General features: G+C 49.6%; 1 protein-coding gene across 3 annotated transcripts in view; it reads left to right on the top strand.

Annotated features, from left to right (window-relative positions):
* Positions 1-20,895, top strand: part of pald1a (phosphatase domain containing paladin 1a) — a gene marked incomplete at its 3' end in the record, with an annotated part of 78,386 nt that overhangs the window by 53,856 nt on the left and 3,635 nt on the right. For all 3 annotated transcript variants that reach the window (XM_042315487.1, XM_042315486.1, XM_042315488.1), the window contains 7 exon segments: positions 12,664-12,815; positions 15,881-15,968; positions 16,274-16,378; positions 17,039-17,128; positions 17,953-18,084; positions 18,907-19,023; positions 19,187-19,366. In XM_042315487.1, coding sequence (XP_042171421.1) covers positions 12,664-12,815; positions 15,881-15,968; positions 16,274-16,378; positions 17,039-17,128; positions 17,953-18,084; positions 18,907-19,023; positions 19,187-19,366 — 864 coding nt within the window.

Below are 20,895 nucleotides of genomic sequence, written 5' to 3'. Positions count from 1 at the left end.
TAGTGTTCTCAGGGTGAGGAGGTCCTTAGTGTTCTCAGGGTGAGGAGGTCCTTTGTGTTCTCAGGGTGAGGAGGTTCTTAGTGTTCTCAGGGTGAGGAGGTCCTTAGTGTTCTCAGGGTGAGGAGGGTTCTTAGTGTTGTCAGGGTGAGGAGGTCCTTAGTGTTCTCAGGGTGAGGAGGGTTCTTAGTGTTGTCAGGGTGAGGAGGGTTCTTAGTGTTGTCAGGGTGAGGAGGTCCTTAGTGTTCTCAGGGTGAGGAGGTCCTTAGTGTTCTCGGGGTGAGGAGGTTCTTAGTGTTCTCAGGGTGAGGAGGTCCTTAGTGTTCTCAGGGTGAGGAGGTTCTTAGTGTTCTCAGGGTGAGGAGTTCCTTAGTGTTCTCAGGGTGAGGAGGGTTCTTAGTGTTGTCAGGGTGAGGAGGTCCTTAGTGTTGTCAGGGTGAGGAGGGTTCTTAGTGTTGTCAGGGTGAGGAGGTCCTTAGTGTTCTCAGGGTGAGGAGGTCCTTAGTGTTCTCGGGTGAGGAGGTTCTTAGTGTTCTCGGGTGAGGAGGTTCTTAGTGTTCTCGGGGTGAGGAGGTTCTTAGTGTTCTCGGGTGAGGAGGTTCTTAGTGTTCTCAGGGTGAGGAGGTTCTTAGTGTTCTCAGGGTGAGGAGGTTCTTAGTGTTGTCAGGGTGAGGAGGTCCTTAGTGTTCTCAGGGTGAGGAGGTCCTTAGTGTTCTCGGGGTGAGGAGGTTCTTAGTGTTCTCTGGGTGAGGAGGTCCTTAGTGTTCTCTGGGTGAGGAGGTCCTTAGTGTTCTCTGGGTGAGGAGGTCCTTAGTGTTCTCAGGGTGAGGAGGTCCTTAGTGTTCTCAGGGTGAGGAGGTCCTTAGTGTTCTCTGTGTGAGGAGGTCCTTAGTGTTCTCTGGGTGAGGAGGTCCTTAGTGTTCTCAGGGTGAGGAGGTCCTTAGTGTTCTCAGGGTGAGGAGGTCCTTAGTGTTCTCAGGGTGAGGAGGTCCTTAGTGTTCTCTGGGTGAGGAGGTCCTTAGTGTTCTCTGGGTGAGGAGGTCCTTAGTGTTCTCTGGGTGAGGAGGTCCTTAGTGTTCTCTGGGTGAGGAGGTCCTTAGTGTTCTCAGGGTGAGGAGGTCCTTAGTGTTCTCAGGGTGAGGAGGTCCTTAGTGTTCTCTGGGTGAGGAGGTCCTTAGCGTTCTCTGGGTGAGGAGGTCCTTAGTGTTCTCAGGGTGAGGAGGTCCTTAGTGTTCTCTGGGTGAGGAGGTCCTTAGTGTTCTCAGGGTGAGGAGGTCCTTAGTGTTCTCAGGGTGAGGAGGTCCTTAGTGTTCTCAGGGTGAGGAGGTCCTTAGTGTTCTCAGGGTGAGGAGGTTCTTAGTGTTCTCTGGGTGAGGAGGTTCTTAGTGTTGTCAGGGTGAGGAGGGTTCTTAGTGTTGTCAGGGTGAGGAGGGTTCTTAGTGTTCTCTGGGTGAGGTGGGTTCTTAGTTTTGTCAGGGTGAGGAGGTTCTTAGTGTTGTCAGGGTGAGGAGGGTTCTTAGTGTTCTCAGGGTGAGGAGGGTTCTTAGTGTTGTCAGGGTGAGGAGGGTTCTTAGTGTTCTCTGGGTGAGGAGGGTTCTTAGTGTTGTCAGGGTGAGGAGGGTTCTTAGTGTTGTCAGGGTGAGGAGGGTTCTTAGTGTTGTCAGGGTGAGGAGGGTTCTTAGTTTTGTCAGGGTGAGGAGGGTTCTTAGTGTTGTCAGGGTGAGGAGGGTTCTTAGTGTTCTCAGGGTGAGGAGGGTTCTTAGTGTTCTCAGGGTGAGGAGGGTTCTTAGTGTTGTCAGGGTGAGGAGGGTTCTTAGTGTTGTCAGGGTGAGGAGGGTTCTTAGGGTGAGGAGGGTTCTTAGTGTTGTCAGGGTGAGGAGGGTTCTTAGTGTTGTCAGGGTGAGGAGGGTTCTTAGTGTTGTCAGGGTGAGGAGGGTTCTTAGTGTTGTCAGGGTGAGGAGGGTTCTTAGTGTTGTCAGGGTGAGGAGGGTTCTTAGTTTTGTCAGGGTGAGGAGGGTTCTTAGTGTTGTCAGGGTGAGGAGGGTTCTTAGGGTGAGGAGGGTTCTTAGTGTTGTCAGGATGAGGAGAGTTCTTAGTGTTGTCAGGGTGAGGAGGTCCTTAGTGTTCTCAGGGTGAGGAGGTCCTTAGTGTTCTCAGGGTGAGGAGGTCCTTAGTGTTCTCAGGGTGAGGAGGTCCTTAGTGTTCTCAGGGTGAGGAGGTCCTTAGTGTTCTCAGGGTGAGGAGGTCCTTAGTGTTCTCAGGGTGAGGAGGTCCTTAGTGTTCTCAGGGTGAGGAGGTTCTTAGTGTTCTCAGGGTGAGGAGGTCCTTAGTGTTCTCAGGGTGAGGAGGGTTCTTAGTGTTGTCAGGGTGAGGAGGTCCTTAGTGTTCTCAGGGTGAGGAGGGTTCTTAGTGTTGTCAGGGTGAGGAGGGTTCTTAGTGTTGTCAGGGTGAGGAGGTCCTTAGTGTTCTCAGGGTGAGGAGGTCCTTAGTGTTCTCGGGGTGAGGAGGTTCTTAGTGTTCTCGGGGTGAGGAGGTCCTTAGTGTTCTCAGGGTGAGGAGGTTCTTAGTGTTCTCAGGGTGAGGAGGTCCTTAGTGTTCTCAGGGTGAGGAGGGTTCTTAGTGTTGTCAGGGTGAGGAGGTCCTTAGTGTTGTCAGGGTGAGGAGGGTTCTTAGTGTTGTCAGGGTGAGGAGGTCCTTAGTGTTCTCGGGTGAGGAGGTCCTTAGTGTTCTCGGGTGAGGAGGTTCTTAGTGTTCTCGGGGTGAGGAGGTTCTTAGTGTTCTCGGGTGAGGAGGTTCTTAGTGTTCTCGGGGTGAGGAGGTTCTTAGTGTTGTCAGGGTGAGGAGGTTCTTAGTGTTGTCGGGGTGAGGAGGGTTCTTAGTGTTGTCAGGGTGAGGAGGTTCTTAGTGTTCTCAGGGTGAGGAGGGTTCTTAGTGTTCTCAGGGTGAGGAGGTTCTTAGTGTTGTCAGGGTGAGGAGGTCCTTAGTGTTCTCAGGGTGAGGAGGTCCTTAGTGTTCTCGGGGTGAGGAGGTTCTTAGTGTTCTCTGGGTGAGGAGGTCCTTAGTGTTCTCTGGGTGAGGAGGTCCTTAGTGTTCTCTGGGTGAGGAGGTCCTTAGTGTTCTCAGGGTGAGGAGGTCCTTAGTGTTCTCAGGGTGAGGAGGTCCGTAGTGTTCTCTGTGTGAGGAGGTCCTTAGTGTTCTCTGGGTGAGGAGGTCCTTAGTGTTCTCAGGGTGAGGAGGTCCTTAGTGTTCTCAGGGTGAGGAGGTCCTTAGTGTTCTCTGGGTGAGGAGGTCCTTAGTGTTCTCTGGGTGAGGAGGTCCTTAGTGTTCTCTGGGTGAGGAGGTCCTTAGTGTTCTCTGGGTGAGGAGGTCCTTAGTGTTCTCTGGGTGAGGAGGTCCTTAGTGTTCTCAGGGTGAGGAGGTCCTTAGTGTTCTCAGGGTGAGGAGGTCCTTAGTGTTCTCTGGGTGAGGAGGTCCTTAGTGTTCTCTGGGTGAGGAGGTCCTTAGTGTTCTCTGGGTGAGGAGGTCCTTAGTGTTCTCAGGGTGAGGAGGTCCTTAGTGTTCTCTGGGTGAGGAGGTCCTTAGTGTTCTCTGGGTGAGGAGGTCCTTAGTGTTCTCAGGGTGAGGAGGTCCTTAGTGTTCTCGGGTGAGGAGGTCCTTAGTGTTCTCAGGGTGAGGAGGTCCTTAGTGTTCTCAGGGTGAGGGGTTCTTAGTGTTCTCTGGGTGAGGAGGTCCTTAGTGTTCTCAGGGTGAGGAGGTCCTTAGTGTTCTCAGGGTGAGGAGGTCCTTAGTGTTCTCAGGGTGAGGAGGTCCTTAGTGTTCTCAGGGTGAGGAGGTTCTTAGTGTTCTCTGGGTGAGGAGGTTCTTAGTGTTGTCAGGGTGAGGAGGGTTCTTAGTGTTGTCAGGGTGAGGAGGGTTCTTAGTGTTCTCTGGGTGAGGTGGGTTCTTAGTTTTGTCAGGGTGAGGAGGTTCTTAGTGTTGTCAGGGTGAGGAGGGTTCTTAGTGTTCTCAGGGTGAGGAGGGTTCTTAGTGTTGTCAGGGTGAGGAGGGTTCTTAGTGTTCTCTGGGTGAGGAGGGTTCTTAGTGTTGTCAGGGTGAGGAGGGTTCTTAGTGTTGTCAGGGTGAGGAGGGTTCTTAGTGTTGTCAGGGTGAGGAGGGTTCTTAGTTTTGTCAGGGTGAGGAGGGTTCTTAGTGTTGTCAGGGTGAGGAGGGTTCTTAGTGTTCTCAGGGTGAGGAGGGTTCTTAGTGTTGTCAGGGTGAGGAGGGTTCTTAGTGTTGTCAGGGGTGAGGAGGGTTCTTAGGGTGAGGAGGGTTCTTAGTGTTGTCAGGGTGAGGAGGGTTCTTAGTGTTGTCAAGGTGAGGAGGGTTCTTAGTGTTGTCAGGGTGAGGAGGGTTCTTAGTGTTGTCAGGGTGAGGAGGGTTCTTAGTTTTGTCAGGGTGAGGAGGGTTCTTAGTGTTGTCAGGGTGAGGAGGGTTCTTAGGGTGAGGAGGGTTCTTAGTGTTGTCAGGATGAGGAGAGTTCTTAGTGTTGTCAGGGTGAGGAGGTCCTTAGTGTTCTCAGGGTGAGGAGGTCCTTAGTGTTCTCAGGGTGAGGAGGTCCTTAGTGTTCTCAGGGTGAGGAGGTCCTTAGTGTTCTCAGGGTGAGGAGGTCCTTAGTGTTCTCAGGGTGAGGAGGTCCTTAGTGTTCTCAGGGTGAGGAGGTCCTTAGTGTTCTCAGGGTGAGGAGGTTCTTAGTGTTCTCAGGGTGAGGAGGTCCTTAGTGTTCTCAGGGTGAGGAGGGTTCTTAGTGTTGTCAGGGTGAGGAGGTCCTTAGTGTTCTCAGGGTGAGGAGGGTTCTTAGTGTTGTCAGGGTGAGGAGGGTTCTTAGTGTTGTCAGGGTGAGGAGGTCCTTAGTGTTCTCAGGGTGAGGAGGTCTTAGTGTTCTCGGGTGAGGAGGTTCTTAGTGTTCTCGGGGTGAGGAGGTCCTTAGTGTTCTCAGGGTGAGGAGGTTCTTAGTGTTCTCAGGGTGAGGAGGTCCTTAGTGTTCTCAGGGTGAGGAGGGTTCTTAGTGTTGTCAGGGTGAGGAGGTCCTTAGTGTTGTCAGGGTGAGGAGGGTTCTTAGTGTTGTCAGGGTGAGGAGGTTCTTAGTGTTCTCGGGGTGAGGAGGTCCTTAGTGTTCTCGGGTGAGGAGGTTCTTAGTGTTCTCGGGTGAGGAGGTTCTTAGTGTTCTCGGGGTGAGGAGGTTCTTAGTGTTCTCGGGGTGAGGAGGTTCTTAGTGTTCTCAGGGTGAGGAGGTCCTTAGTGTTCTCTGGGTGAGGAGGTCCTTAGTGTTCTCAGGGTGAGGAGGTCCTTAGTGTTCTCAGGGTGAGGAGGTCCTTAGTGTTCTCAGGGTGAGGAGGTCCTTAGTGTTCTCAGGGGTGAGGAGGTCCTTAGTGTTCTCTGGGTGAGGAGGTCCTTAGTGTTCTCTGGGTGAGGAGGTCCTTAGTGTTCTCTGGGTGAGGAGGTCCTTAGTGTTCTCTGGGTGAGGAGGTCCTTAGTGTTCTCAGGGTGAGGAGGTCCTTAGTGTTCTCAGGGTGAGGAGGTCCTTAGTGTTCTCAGGGTGAGGAGGTCCTTAGTGTTCTCAGGGTGAGGAGGTCCTTAGTGTTCTCAGGGTGAGGAGGTCCTTAGTGTTCTCAGGGTGAGGAGGTCCTTAGTGTTCTCAGGGTGAGGAGGTCCTTAGTGTTCTCAGGGTGAGGAGGTCCTTAGTGTTCTCTGGGTGAGGAGGTCCTTAGTGTTCTCTGGGTGAGGAGGTCCTTAGTGTTCTCTGGGTGAGGAGGTCCTTAGTGTTCTCTGGGTGAGGAGGTCCTTAGTGTTCTCAGGGTGAGGAGGTCCTTAGTGTTCTCAGGGTGAGGAGGTCCTTAGTGTTCTCTGGGTGAGGAGGTCCTTAGTGTTCTCAGGGTGAGGAGGTCCTTAGTGTTCTCAGGGTGAGGAGGTCCTTAGTGTTCTCAGGGTGAGGAGGTCCTTAGTGTTCTCAGGGTGAGGAGGTCCTTAGTGTTCTCTGGGTGAGGAGGTCCTTAGTGTTCTCAGGGTGAGGAGGTCCTTAGTGTTCTCTGGGTGAGGAGGTCCTTAGTGTTCTCAGGGTGAGGAGGTCCTTAGTGTTCTCTGGGTGAGGAGGTCCTTAGTGTTCTCAGGGTGAGGAGGTCCTTAGTGTTCTCAGGGTGAGGAGGTCCTTAGTGTTCTCTGGGTGAGGAGGTCCTTAGTGTTCTCAGGGTGAGGAGGTCCTTAGTGTTCTCTGGGTGAGGAGGTCCTTAGTGTTCTCAGGGTGAGGAGGTCCTTAGTGTTCTCAGGGTGAGGAGGTCCTTAGTGTTCTCAGGGTGAGGAGGTCCTTAGTGTTCTCAGGGTGAGGAGGTCCTTAGTGTTCTCAGGGTGAGGAGGTCCTTAGTGTTCTCAGGGTGAGGAGGTCCTTAGTGTTCTCAGGGTGAGGAGGTTCTTAGTGTTCTCAGGGTGAGGAGGTCCTTAGTGTTCTCAGGGTGAGGAGGGTTCTTAGTGTTGTCAGGGTGAGGAGGTCCTTAGTGTTCTCAGGGTGAGGAGGGTTCTTAGTGTTGTCAGGGTGAGGAGGGTTCTTAGTGTTGTCAGGGTGAGGAGGGTTCTTAGTGTTGTCAGGGTGAGGAGGGTTCTTAGTGTTCTCAGGGTGAGGAGGGTTCTTAGTGTTGTCAGGGTGAGGAGGGTTCTTAGTGTTGTCAGGGTGAGGAGGGTTCTTAGGGTGAGGAGGGTTCTTAGTGTTGTCAGGGTGAGGAGGGTTCTTAGTGTTGTCAGGGTGAGGAGGGTTCTTAGTGTTGTCAGGGTGAGGAGGGTTCTTAGTGTTGTCAGGGTGAGGAGGGTTCTTAGTTTTGTCAGGGTGAGGAGGGTTCTTAGTGTTGTCAGGGTGAGGAGGGTTCTTAGGGTGAGGAGGGTTCTTAGTGTTGTCAGGATGAGGAGAGTTCTTAGTGTTGTCAGGGTGAGGAGGTCCTTAGTGTTCTCAGGGTGAGGAGGTCCTTAGTGTTCTCAGGGTGAGGAGGTCCTTAGTGTTCTCAGGGTGAGGAGGTCCTTAGTGTTCTCAGGGTGAGGAGGTCCTTAGTGTTCTCAGGGTGAGGAGGTCCTTAGTGTTCTCAGGGTGAGGAGGTCCTTAGTGTTCTCAGGGTGAGGAGGTTCTTAGTGTTCTCAGGGTGAGGAGGTCCTTAGTGTTCTCAGGGTGAGGAGGGTTCTTAGTGTTGTCAGGGTGAGGAGGTCCTTAGTGTTCTCAGGGTGAGGAGGGTTCTTAGTGTTGTCAGGGTGAGGAGGGTTCTTAGTGTTGTCAGGGTGAGGAGGTCCTTAGTGTTCTCAGGGTGAGGAGGTTCTTAGTGTTCTCAGGGTGAGGAGGTTCTTAGTGTTCTCGGGGTGAGGAGGTCCTTAGTGTTCTCAGGGTGAGGAGGTTCTTAGTGTTCTCAGGGTGAGGAGGTCCTTAGTGTTCTCAGGGTGAGGAGGGTTCTTAGTGTTGTCAGGGTGAGGAGGTCCTTAGTGTTGTCAGGGTGAGGAGGGTTCTTAGTGTTGTCAGGGTGAGGAGGTTCTTAGTGTTCTCGGGTGAGGAGGTCCTTAGTGTTCTCAGGGTGAGGAGGTTCTTAGTGTTCTCGGGGTGAGGAGGTTCTTAGTGTTCTCTGGGTGAGGAGGTTCTTAGTGTTCTCGGGGTGAGGAGGTTCTTAGTGTTGTCGGGGTGAGGAGGTCCTTAGTGTTCTCAGGGTGAGGAGGTCCTTAGTGTTCTCTGGGTGAGGAGGTCCTTAGTGTTCTCAGGGTGAGGAGGTCCTTAGTGTTCTCAGGGTGAGGAGGTCCTTAGTGTTCTCGGGTGAGGAGGTCCTTAGTGTTCTCAGGGTGAGGAGGTCCTTAGTGTTCTCTGGGTGAGGAGGTCCTTAGTGTTCTCAGGGTGAGGAGGTCCTTAGTGTTCTCTGGGTGAGGAGGTCCTTAGTGTTCTCAGGGTGAGGAGGTCCTTAGTGTTCTCAGGGTGAGGAGGTCCTTAGTGTTCTCAGGGTGAGGAGGTCCTTAGTGTTCTCAGGGTGAGGAGGTTCTTAGTGTTCTCAGGGTGAGGAGGTCCTTAGTGTTCTCTCAGGGTGAGGAGGTCCTTAGTGTTCTCAGGGTGAGGAGGTTCTTAGTGTTCTCAGGGTGAGGAGGTCCTTAGTGTTCTCAGGGTGAGGAGGTTCTTAGTGTTCTCTGGGTGAGGAGGTCCTTAGTGTTCTCTGGGTGAGGAGGTCCTTAGTGTTCTCTGGGTGAGGAGGTCCTTAGTGTTCTCAGGGTGAGGAGGTCCTTAGTGTTCTCAGGGTGAGGAGGTCCTTAGTGTTCTCAGGGTGAGGAGGTCCTTAGTGTTCTCAGGGTGAGGAGGTCCTTAGTGTTCTCAGGGTGAGGAGGTCCTTAGTGTTCTCAGGGTGAGGAGGTCCTTAGTGTTCTCAGGGTGAGGAGGTCCTTAGTGTTCTCAGGGTGAGGAGGTCCTTAGTGTTCTCAGGGTGAGGAGGTCCTTAGTGTTCTCAGGGTGAGGAGGTCCTTAGTGTTCTCTGGGTGAGGAGGTCCTTAGTGTTCTCAGGGTGAGGAGGTCCTTAGTGTTCTCAGGGTGAGGAGGTCCTTAGTGTTCTCAGGGTGAGGAGGTCCTTAGTGTTCTCAGGGTGAGGAGGTCCTTAGTGTTCTCTGGGTGAGGAGGTCCTTAGTGTTCTCAGGGTGAGGAGGTCCTTAGTGTTCTCTGGGTGAGGAGGTCCTTAGTGTTCTCAGGGTGAGGAGGTCCTTAGTGTTCTCAGGGTGAGGAGGTCCTTAGTGTTCTCAGGGTGAGGAGGTCCTTAGTGTTCTCAGGGTGAGGAGGTCCTTAGTGTTCTCAGGGTGAGGAGGTCCTTAGTGTTCTCAGGGTGAGGAGGTCCTTAGTGTTCTCAGGGTGAGGAGGTTCTTAGTGTTCTCAGGGTGAGGAGGTCCTTAGTGTTCTCAGGGTGAGGAGGGTTCTTAGTGTTGTCAGGGTGAGGAGGTCCTTAGTGTTCTCAGGGTGAGGAGGGTTCTTAGTGTTGTCAGGGTGAGGAGGGTTCTTAGTGTTGTCAGGGTGAGGAGGGTTCTTAGTGTTGTCAGGGTGAGGAGGTCCTTAGTGTTCTCAGGGTGAGGAGGTTCTTAGTGTTCTCAGGGTGAGGAGGTTCTTAGTGTTCTCAGGGTGAGGAGGTCCTTAGTGTTCTCAGGGTGAGGAGGTTCTTAGTGTTCTCAGGGTGAGGAGGTCCTTAGTGTTCTCAGGGTGAGGAGGGTTCTTAGTGTTCAGGGTGAGGAGGTTCTTAGTGTTGTCAGGGTGAGGAGGGTTCTTAGTGTTGTCAGGGTGAGGAGGTTCTTAGTGTTCTCAGGGGGTGAGGAGGTTCTTAGTGTTCTCAGGGTGAGGAGGTTCTTAGTGTTCTCAGGGTGAGGAGGTTCTTAGTGTTCTCGGGTGAGGAGGTTCTTAGTGTTCTCAGGGTGAGGAGGTTCTTAGTGTTCTCAGGGTGAGGAGGTCCTTAGTGTTCTCAGGGTGAGGAGGTCCTTAGTGTTCTCAGGGTGAGGAGGTCCTTAGTGTTCTCAGGGTGAGGAGGTCCTTAGTGTTCTCAGGGTGAGGAGGTCCTTAGTGTTCTCTGGGTGAGGAGGTCCTTAGTGTTCTCAGGGTGAGGAGGTCCTTAGTGTTCTCAGGGTGAGGAGGTCCTTAGTGTTCTCAGGGTGAGGAGGTCCTTAGTGTTCTCAGGGTGAGTGTGTTCTCAGGGTGAGGAGGTCCTTAGTGTTCTCAGGGTGAGGAGGTTCTTAGTGTTCTCAGGGTGAGGAGGTCCTTAGTGTTCTCAGGGTGAGGAGGTCCTTAGTGTTCTCAGGGTGAGGAGGTTCTTAGTGTTCTCAGGGTGAGGAGGTCCTTAGTGTTCTCAGGGTGAGGAGGTCCTTAGTGTTCTCAGGGTGAGGAGGTCCTTAGTGTTCCTTAGTGTTCTCAGGGTGAGGAGGAGTGTTCTCTTGAGTCCTTAGTGTTCTCAGGGTGAGGAGGTCCTTAGTGTTCTCAGGGTGAGGAGGTCCTTAGTGTTCTCAGGGTGAGGAGGTCCTTAGTGTTCTCTCAGGGTGAGGAGGTCCTTAGTGTTCTCAGGGTGAGGAGGTCCTTAGTGTTCTCAGGGTGAGGAGGTCCTTAGTGTTCTCAGGGTGAGGAGGTCCTTAGTGTTCTCAGGGTGAGGAGGTCCTTAGTGTTCTCAGGGTGAGGAGGTCCTTAGTGTTCTCAGGGTGAGGAGGTCCTTAGTGTTCTCAGGGTGAGGAGGTCCTTAGTGTTCTCAGGGTGAGGAGGTCCTTAGTGGTCTCTGGGTGAGGAGGTCCTTAGTGTTCTCAGGGTGAGGAGGTCCTTAGTGTTCTCAGGGTGAGGAGGTCCTTAGTGTTCTCAGGGTGAGGAGGTCCTTAGTGTTCTCTGGGTGAGGAGGTCCTTAGTGTTCTCAGGGTGAGGAGGTCCTTAGTGTTCTCAGGGTGAGGAGGTCCTTAGTGTTCTCAGGGTGAGGAGGTCCTTAGTGTTCTCAGGGTGAGGAGGTCCTTAGTGTTCTCAGGGTGAGGAGGTCCTTAGTGTTCTCAGGGTGAGGAGGTCCTTAGTGTTCTCAGGGTGAGGAGGTCCTTAGTGTTCTCAGGGTGAGGAGGTCCTTAGTGTTCTCAGGGTGAGGAGGTCCTTAGTGTTCTCAGGGTGAGGAGGTCCTTAGTGTTCTCTGGGTGAGGAGGTCCTTAGTGTTCTCAGGGTGAGGAGGTCCTTAGTGTTCTCAGGGTGAGGAGGTCCTTAGTGTTCTCAGGGTGAGGAGGTCCTTAGTGTTCTCAGGGTGAGGAGGTCCTTAGTGTTCTCAGGGTGAGGAGGTCCTTAGTGTTCTCAGGGTGAGGAGGTCCTTAGTGTTCTCAGGGTGAGGAGGTCCTTAGTGTTCTCAGGGTGAGGAGGTCCTTAGTGTTCTCAGGGTGAGGAGGTCCTTAGTGTTCTCAGGGTGAGGAGGTCCTTAGTGTTCTCAGGGTGAGGAGGTCCTTAGTGTTCTCAGGGTGAGGAGGTCCTTAGTGTTCTCAGGGTGAGGAGGTCCTTAGTGTTCTCTGGGTGAGGAGGTCCTTAGTGTTCTCAGGGTGAGGAGGTCCTTAGTGTTCTCAGGGTGAGGAGGTCCTTAGTGTTCTCAGGGTGAGGAGGTCCTTAGTGTTCTCAGGGTGAGGAGGTCCTTAGTGTTCTCAGGGTGAGGAGGTCCTTAGTGTTCTCAGGGTGAGGAGGTCCTTAGTGTTCTCAGGGTAAATCCTCTTGTATTTGTCTTAAAGTAGTCACACTCGTATCTCTTCCTCTTCCAGTTTGGAGTCTGTCTACCTCGTATGTGAACCTGCCTCCTTTTTCATTCAGCTGTTTGTTGATTTGATGCACCATCCAATCACCTTTATATCCTGTCCTTAAGTGGTGGTTGAGCGCAATGGCCCCGCCTTCTTTCATCTGCTAGAAACATCCTGAGGATTATCTGTACTTCCTGTACCCAGGTCCTTACAGGCTCTGATCTAACAGCAGTGATCCGGCAGGGCTGCACCTGGACAGGATGTTCTGTACTTACCCTGATGTGTTTACAGGAGACATTAAATATATTCATGAGTGGAACATTCTAGAACACCTGGACATTCTCAGCCAGGTTCTGAGACAGAAGATGGGAGGTTTGACCCCACTCTCACACTGTGCATTGCTGTGCCCCATCCATCACCAATAACCATAATAGTTATTCTGAATATGACATTAAGCCTCACATCTAACTCCACACCTTCATCTGTACAGGATGTGTCTTTCTTTCTTTCTAGTCTTTTTTGGAGTGACTGTTTCTCTAGTGACAGGTAGACTGTCCAGTTCTCTGTGGTTGGAAAGTGGTTATTTCCAGTGGTCAAACGTAGTGCAGTAGTTAGGGAATAGGTTGGTATTTGGGACAGAGTGTTAATTCCTGCTGCTGCTCTGCTCTGTTTCATCTCTGTCTGCCTGCTGAGTGTCTGTCTGTCTGTCGAGTGTCTGTCTGTCTGTCGAGTGTCTGTCTGTCTGTCGAGTCTGTCTGTCTAGTGTCTGTCTAGTGTCTGTTGAGTGTCTGTCGAGTGTCCGTCTGTCTCTGTCTGTCTGTCTGTCTGTCTGTCTGACTGTCGCTCTACAGTGTTTGCTAGGTCTGTGATAGCTTCCTGATACATTTCTTCACACTTCCTGTTTCAGTGGTTGAAAGGGGCGGGGGGGTCCCAGATCTGCTTGTGCTCTTGGCAACTTGATTGCTTTCATCATCAAACCCTGGCATGGCAATGAGTGACAAGGAGTTGGCATGGTAACACAGACTGGCTCAGGCTTGGGGTGGGGAGCTTCAGTTCAAAAACAATCTTAATCACATGGCGCCAAATGTACGTCACATTTCTGGTAGCAGCTGCACTAGACTGCTAAACAAACAGTGGTTTTATTAATAGTTTTGGTGATAATAACAGCTGGTCTTTTCTTTTTCTTTCTGACAAATGGGAATCCTCCAATAGTTTGGTCACATGGTCATGGTGTAGACTAGAGACCAGCAACAGACAGACACTCCCAATTCCTTTTCAAATGTGTGTGTTGGTTTCCAGGACAGCTAGAAACTCCAGATGAGTTGGTCAAATAAAGTTAGGAGAGATTTAAAGTGCAACTTTTTCATTTGTATGTGGTGTTTTCCAATCCCTTGTATTTGTGTTGCGTGTTTTCAGGAGAGCCCCAACCTGTCTTTGAGAAGGGATGTTTCCAGGCCTCTGCCTGCCCTGTTGTTCAGCTGTCAGGTGGGGGTAGGGCGGACCAATCTAGCCATGATCCTGGGGACCCTGGTCCTCAACCACCTGAAGACAACCCAGGAACCACCACAGTAAGACAGGACTCAACCTCTGCAACCAAACTGTACCCTTTCCTAGAGATACACTACATGGCCAACAGTATGTGGACACCTGCTGGACACCTGCTCGTCAAACATCTCATTCTAAAATCATAGGCATTAATATGGAGTTGGTCCCCCTGCTGCAAGCCTCCACTCAGCCTCCACTCTTCTGGGAAGGCTTTCCACTAGATGTTGGAATGTTGCTGCGGGGACTTGCTTCCATTCAGCCACAAGCACATTAGTGAGGTCTGACACTGATGTTGGGTGACTAGGTCTGGCTCGCAGTCGTCGTTCCAATTCATCCCAAAGGTGTTTGATGGGGTTAAGGTCAGGGCTCTGTGCAGGCCAGTCAAGTTCTTCCACACTGATCTCAACAAACAATTTCTACATGGACCTCGCTTTGTGCACAGAATCGTCTAGAATGTCATTGTATGCTGTAGCATTAAGATTTCCCTTCACTGGAACGAAGGGGCTTAGCCCGAGCCATGAAAAACAGCCCTTGACCATTATTCCTCCTCCAAACCTTACAGTTGGCACTATGCATTCGGGCAGGTAGTGTTCTCCTGGCATCCGCCAAACAGATTACTCCGTTGGACTGCCAGCTGATGAAGCGTGATTCATCACTCCAGAGAACGCGTTTCCCCTGCTCCAAAGTGCAATGGCGGCGAGCTTTACACCACTCCAGCTGATCCTGTTCTCTGAGCTTGTGTGGCCTACCACTTTGCGGCTGAGCCGTTGTTGCTCCTAGACGTTTCCACTTCACAATAACAGCACTTACAGTTGACCGGGGCAACTCTAGCAGGGAAGAAATTTGACAAACTGACTTGTTGGAAAGGTGGCATCCTACGACGGGGCAACATTGAAAGTCACTGAGCTCTTCAGTAAGGCCGTTCTAGTGCCAAGGTTTGTGAATTGAGATTGCATGGCTGTGTGCTCAATTTTATACAGTCGTGGCCAAAAGTTTTGAGAATGACACATATTAATTTCCACATAGTTTGCTGCTTCAGTGTCTTTAGATTTTTTTGTCAGATGTTACTATGGAATACTGAAGTATAATTACAAGCATTTCATAAGTGTCAAAGGCTTTTATTGACAACTACATGAAGTTGATGCAAAGAGTCAATATTTGCAGTGTTAATATTTGCAGTGACCCTTCATTTTCCAGACCTCTGCAATCCGCCCTGGCATGCTGCTGTCAATTAACTTCTGGGCCACATCCTGACTGATGGCAGCCCATTCTTACATATCAATGCTTGGAGTTTGTCAGAATTTGTGGGGTTTTGTTTGTCCACCCACCTCTTGAGGATTGACCACAAGTTCTCAATGGGATTAATGTCTGGGGAGTTTCCTGGCCATAGACCCAAAATATCGATGTTTTGTTCTCCGAGCCACTTAGTTATCACTTTGGCCTTATGGCAAGGTGCTCCATCATGCTGGAAAAGGCATTGTTCGTCACCAAACTGTTCCTGGATGGTTGGGAGTATTTGCTCTCTGAAGATGTGCTGGTACCATTCTTTATTCATGGCTGTGTTCTTAGGCAAAATTGTGAGTTAGCCAACTCCCTTGGCTGAGAAGCAACCCCACACATGAATGGTCTCAGGTTGCTTTACTGTTGGTATGACACAGGACTGATGGTAGCGCTCACCTTCTCTTCTCCGGACAAGCTTTTTTCCGGATGCCCCAAACAATCGGAATGTGGATACATCAGAGAAAATGACTTCACCCCAGTCCTCAGCAGTCCAATCCCTGTACCTTTTGCAGAATATCAGTCTGTCCCCGATGTTTTTCCTGGAGAAAAGTGGCTTCTTTGCTGCCCTTCTTGGCACCTGCCATTCTAAGCAAGCTCTGTACTGATGGTGCTCCGATCCCGCAGCTGAATCAACTTTAGCAGATGGTCCTGGCGCTTGCTGGACTTTCTTGGGCTCCCTGAAGCCTTCTTCACAACAATTGAACCGCTCTCCTTGAAATTCTTGATGATCCAATAAATGGTTGATTTAGGTGCAATCTTACTGGCAGCAATATACTTGCCTGTGAAGCCCTTTTTGTGCAAAGCAATGATGACGGCACGTGTTTCCTTGTAGGTAACCATGGTTGACAGAGGAAGAACAATGATTCTAAGCACCACCCTCCTTTTGAAGCTTCCAGTCTGTTATTCAAACTCAATCAGCATGACAGAGTGATCTCCAGCCTAGTCCTCGTCAACACTCACACCTGTGTTAACGAGAGAATCACTGACATGATGTCAGCTGGTCATTTTGTGGCAGGGCTGAAATGCAATGGAAATGTTTTTTTGTGGATTCAGTTCATTTGCATGGCAAAGAGGGACTTTGCAATTCATCTGATCACTCTTCATTACATTCTGGAGTATATGCAAATTGCCATCATACAAACTGAGGCAGCAGACTTTGTGAAAATTGATATTTGTGTCATTCTTAAAACTTTTGTCCATGACTGTACACCTGTCAGCAATGGGTGTGGCTGAACTAGCCGAATCCACTCATTTGAAGGGGTGTCCCACATACTTTTGGTGTATGTAGTGTATTGCCAGGCTGTCATTGCATATAAGACATTGTTTTACCTTTATTTTACCAGACAATTAAGAACAATCACTATGAAATTGATCCAGATTATACCCAGAGGGCAACATTTGCCACGTGACGTGTTAATGATGTTTTCTGTTTGCAAACTGTTTTTCTGCTTGAGTTAACATCATTATAACATCATTATAACCAGATTTGCCCACTGGGTAGGCCTATATTGGGGGCGGCAGGGTACTCCAATGGTTAGAGCGTTGGACTAGTAACCGGAAGGTTGCAAGTTCAAACCCCTGAGCTGACAAGGTACAACTCTGTCGTTCTGCCCCTGAACAGGCAGTTAACCCACTGTTCCTAGGCCGTCATTGAAAATAAGAATGTGTTCTTAACTGCCTTGACTAGTTAAAAAAAGGTAACAAATGATGGGTTGATCAGTGTCATAATAAACCAGTGGGGATGTAGTTGAACTGTAATGAAGTGTTTTAAAGATGGCCGCCTGTCCGGTTTGTTATTGTTTTTCAGAGTGGAAGAGGCAGAAGCCAAGCCCCTGTTCCAAGTCATTCAGACCCTCATCAACAGACTACCTGAAGGCCAACAGGTCATGGAAGAGGTGAGTGATGCTGAAATGTGTTAACTCGTTAGATACATTGTGATACATCAGCATCTAAATCATTTAAAAAATACATTTTTAAATATTTTACCTTTATTTAACTAGGCAAGTCAGTTAAGAACAAATTCTTATTTTCAATGACGGCCTAGGAACAGTGGGTTAACTGCCTGTTCAGGGGCAGAACGATAGATTTGTACCATGTCAGCTCGGGGATTTGAACTTGCAACCTTCCGGTTACTAGTCCAACGCTCTAACCACTAGGCTACCCTGCTGCAGCCTCATTGACTGTCCCTTTGGTTCTTCAGGTTGACCAAGCGATCGCTCTGTGTTCAGAAATGCACAACATAAAAGAAGCGATGTATGAAAATAAGAAGAAGCTTGAAGCGATCGGAGATGATTATCAAATTCAGGTGGGTTTATGTTTCAGATTGATCAAAACTTTATCAGTACTCTATGATGATGCTGATACAGTAATATGATGCTGCTGTGCTTAGCTAGTATGTTATGATTCTAGGGAGCTATAAGACTACTGTCTGACTCCTTGATGTCAGTCTCCTAGGGAAGCACGACCAAAGACTACTGTCTGACTCCTTGATGTCAGTCTCTTCTAGGGAGCTATAAGACTACTGTCTGACTCCTTGATGTCTGTCTCTTCTGGGGAAGCACGACCAAAGACTACTGTCTGACTCCTTGATGTCAGTCTCTTCTAGGGAAGCACGACCAAAGACTACTGTCTGACTCCTTGATGTCTGTCTCTTCTAGGGAGCTATAAGATCCTTGATGTCTGTGTCTTCTAGGGAACCAAAGACTACTGTCTGACTCCTTGATGTCTGTGTCTTCTAGGGAACCAAAGACTACTGTCTGACTCCTTGATGTCTGTCTTCTAGGGAACCAAAGACTACTTTCTGACTCCTTGATGTCTGTGTCTTCTAGGGAACCAAAGACTACTGTCTGACTCCTTGATGTCTGTCTTCTAGGGAACCAAAGACTACTGTCTGACTCCCTTGATGTCAGTCTCTTCTAGGGAACCAAAGACTACTGTCTGACTCCTTGATGTCTGTCTCTTCTAGGGAACCAAACACTACTTTCTCCACAGAGCCATCCAGAGCCTGGAACGTTATTTCTACCTGATTGTGTTCAACGCGTATCTTCATGAACAGGTATGGCGTTGTCCCAAATGGTTCCCTATGCCCTTTATAGTGCACTACTTTTATACAAGCGAGTATTATCTTTCACACATACATACAGGCCAATGTTATTTAGCATTGACTCTGTTGGTTTTCTGTCTGTCATCGTATGTTTTTACCATGGCAAACAAAGACATCTCAATCTTTATGTCCTGTTTTTACCATGGCAAACAAATACATCTCCAATACGAAGACATCTCAATCTTTATTTCCTGTTTTTACCATGGCAAACAGACATCTCAATCTTTATGTCCTGTTTTTACCATGGCAAACAGACATCTCAATCTTTATGTCCTGTTTTTACCATGGCAAACAGACATCTCAATCTTTATGTCCTGTTTTTACCATGGCAAACAAACATCTCAATCTTTATTTCCTGTTTTTACCATGGCAAACAGACATCTCAATCTTTATGTCCTGTTTTTACCATGGCAAACAAATACATCTCCAATACGAAGACATCTCAATCTTTATGTCCTGTTTTTACCATGGCAAACAAATACATCTCAATCTTTATTTCCTGTTTTTACCATGGCAAACAGACATCTCAATCTTTGTCTGTTTTGTGTTGTTGCAGTATTCCATGGCAAACAGACATCTCAGCCAGTGGCTTTATGTCCTGGGTTTACCATGGGCCTGTAACCTAAGAACTCTCCGCTACGCCTGACATCTCACCAAGGGAGCTTTATGTCCTGTTTTTAACCTCCCACTGGCAAACAAATACATCTCAATCTTTATTTCACTGCAGAACATGGCAAACAGACATCTCAATCTTTGTCTGTTTTGTGTTGTTGCAGTATTCCCTTGGCTTTGCGTCCAACTTCAGCCAGTGGCTGTGTGCTCACCCCTGGGTATACCGCCTGCTGGCCTGTATGGACCTATCAGAACTCGCTTCGCCTGATCTCGTCACCAAGGGAGCCCGCGTTCTGGTGAGAACCTCCCACTGCAGGACATCACACTCAGTCAGACCCACTGCAGAACATCACACTCAGTCAGACCCACTGCAGAACATGGAACTCAGTCAGACCAACTGCAGAACATCACACTCAGTCAGACCCACTGCAGAACATCACACTCAGTCAGACCCACTGCAGAACATCACACTCAGTCAGACCCACTGCAGAACATCACACTCAGTCAGACCCACTGCAGAACATCACACTCAGTCAGACCCACTGCAGAACATCACACTCAGTCAGACCCACTGCAGAACATCACACTCAGTCAGACCCACTGCAGAACATCACACTCAGTCAGACCCACTGCAGAACATCAACTCAGTCAGACCCACTGCAGAACATGGACACTCAGTCAGACCCACTGCAGAACATCACACTCAGTCAGACCCACTGCAGAACATCACACTCAGTCAGACCCACTGCAGAACATCACACTCAGTCAGACCCACTGCAGAACATCACACTCAGTCAGACCCACTGCAGAACATCACACTCAGTCAGACCCACTGCAGAACATCACACTCAGTCAGACCCACTGCAGAACATCACACTCAGTCAGACCCACTGCAGAACATCACACTCAGTCAGACCCACTGCAGAACATCACACTCAGTCAGACCCACTGCAGAACATCACACTCAGTCAGACCCACTGCAGAACATCACACTCAGTCAGACCCACTGCAGAACATGGAACTCAGTCCATGTTTGTTTGCCTTGTGTAATGAATACAGTCACTGGAAATCTAACTCATTATCTTATTGACTTACTGTGCGTGTGTGCGTGCGCGCAGGTTGCTCATGAGTACCTGTCTCCAGACATACTCAGCACAGTGAAGGAGATGAAGGTGGCTAACTTCAGAAGAGTCCCCAAGATGCCTGTCTACGGCATGTCACAGCCTACATCAGAGGTATGATCAACACCAAGCCCGTAGCCTCTATCACATCTGGTCAAACGTCCAAAATGCTAATTTCAGCCGTTTCTCTTTAGCAGACATGACTTTTGAAGTCGTCCCCAGTTGATCCTGTACGTTTGTCTGTGAAGCTGAACTGAACGGGTTGTGTGTTCTGTAGGCGACGGGTGCGGTGTTGACCCACCTGACGGATGAGAAGAGGAAGTACAGCCACGTCCTGTGGGTCAACCTGCAGGAGGAGCTGGTTCTGGAGGGGAACGGACAGATCTTCACCCCCAGAGAGCCTTCCTGTATGGGGCAACACATCCCTGTCCCCGCTACAGACCCCACGCAGATAGAGGTACTATACACTATATATACAGCAGTATGTGGACAGCCCTTCACATTAGTGGATTAGGCTATTTCAGCCACACCTGTTGCTGACAGGTGTAACAAAATCGAGCCCACGGCCATGCAATCTCCATAGACAAACATTGGCAGTAGTATGGCCTTACTGAAGAGCCCAGTGACTTTCAAGCGCGTAGCGCGTAAAAATTTGTTTGGCCTCGGTTGCAACACTCACTACCGGGTTCCAAACTGCCTCTGGAAGCAACGTCAGCACAAGAACTGTTCGTCAGGAGCTTCAAGAAATGGGTTTCCATGGATGAGCAGCCACACACAAACCTATGATCACCATGTGCAATGCCAAGTGTCGGCTGGAGTGGTGTTAAGCTCACGGCCATTGGACTCTGGAGCAGTGGAAACGGATTCTCTGGAGTGATGAATCACGCTTCACCATCTGGCAGTCCGACGGAAGAATTTTGGTTTGGCGGATGCCAGGAGAACGCTATCTGCCTGAATGCATAGTGCCAACTGTAAAGTTTGGTGGAGGAGGAATAATGGTTTGGGGCTTTTTTTCAGGGTTCGGGCCCCTTAGTTCCAGTGAAGGGAAATCTTAACGCTACAGCATACAACAACATTCTAGACGATTCTGTATTTCCAACTTTGTGGCAACAGTTTGAGGAAGGCCATTCCTGTTTCAGAATGACAATGCCCCTGTGCACAAAGCGAGATCCATACAGAAATGGTTTGTCAAGATCGGTGTGGAAGAACTTGACTGGCCTGCAGAGCCCTGACCTCAACCACATCAAACACCTTTGGGATGAATTGGAATGCTGACTGCGAACCCAACATCAGTGTCAGACCAGATTAATGCTCTTGTGGCTGAATGGAAGCATGCCCTCACAACAATGTTCCAACATCTAGTAGAAAGCCTTCCCAGAAGAGTAGAGGCTGTTATAGCAGCAGAGGGGGGAACAACTCCATATTAATGCCTATGATTTAGGAATGAGATGTTTTGACAAGCAGCTGTCCACATACTATTGGTGTACTAACACATCCATGTCCTCACCCCAGACCCCACACATACAGAGGTACTAACTAACCCAGACCCTAACCCCACACACACAGAGGTACTACCTAACCCTAACCCCACACACACAGAGGTACTACCTAACCCTAACCATAACCCCGTACACAGAGGTACTAACTAACCCAGACCCCACACACATAGAGGTACTACCTAACCCTAACGATAACCCCACACACAGAGGTACTACCTAACCCTAACCATAACCCCACACACAGAGGTACTAACTAACCCAGACCCCACACACATAGAGGTACTACCTAACCCTAACCATAACATAACACACAGAGGTACTAACTAACCCAGACCCCACACACATAAACCCTAACCCCCAGTACATAGAGGTACTAACTAACCCTAACCCCTAGTACATAGCGGTATTAACTAACCCTAACCCCCAGTACATAGAGGTACTAACTAACCCTAACCCCAGCACATAGCGGTACTAACTAACCCTAACC

The sequence above is a fragment of the Oncorhynchus tshawytscha genome, unplaced genomic scaffold, assembly GCF_018296145.1.
Source record: "Oncorhynchus tshawytscha isolate Ot180627B unplaced genomic scaffold, Otsh_v2.0 Un_contig_1110_pilon_pilon, whole genome shotgun sequence".
NCBI classification, from domain to species: Eukaryota; Metazoa; Chordata; class Actinopteri; order Salmoniformes; family Salmonidae; genus Oncorhynchus; species Oncorhynchus tshawytscha.
Note: the sequence above shows the minus strand (reverse complement) of the source record. Positions and strands in the feature narration are given on the sequence as shown.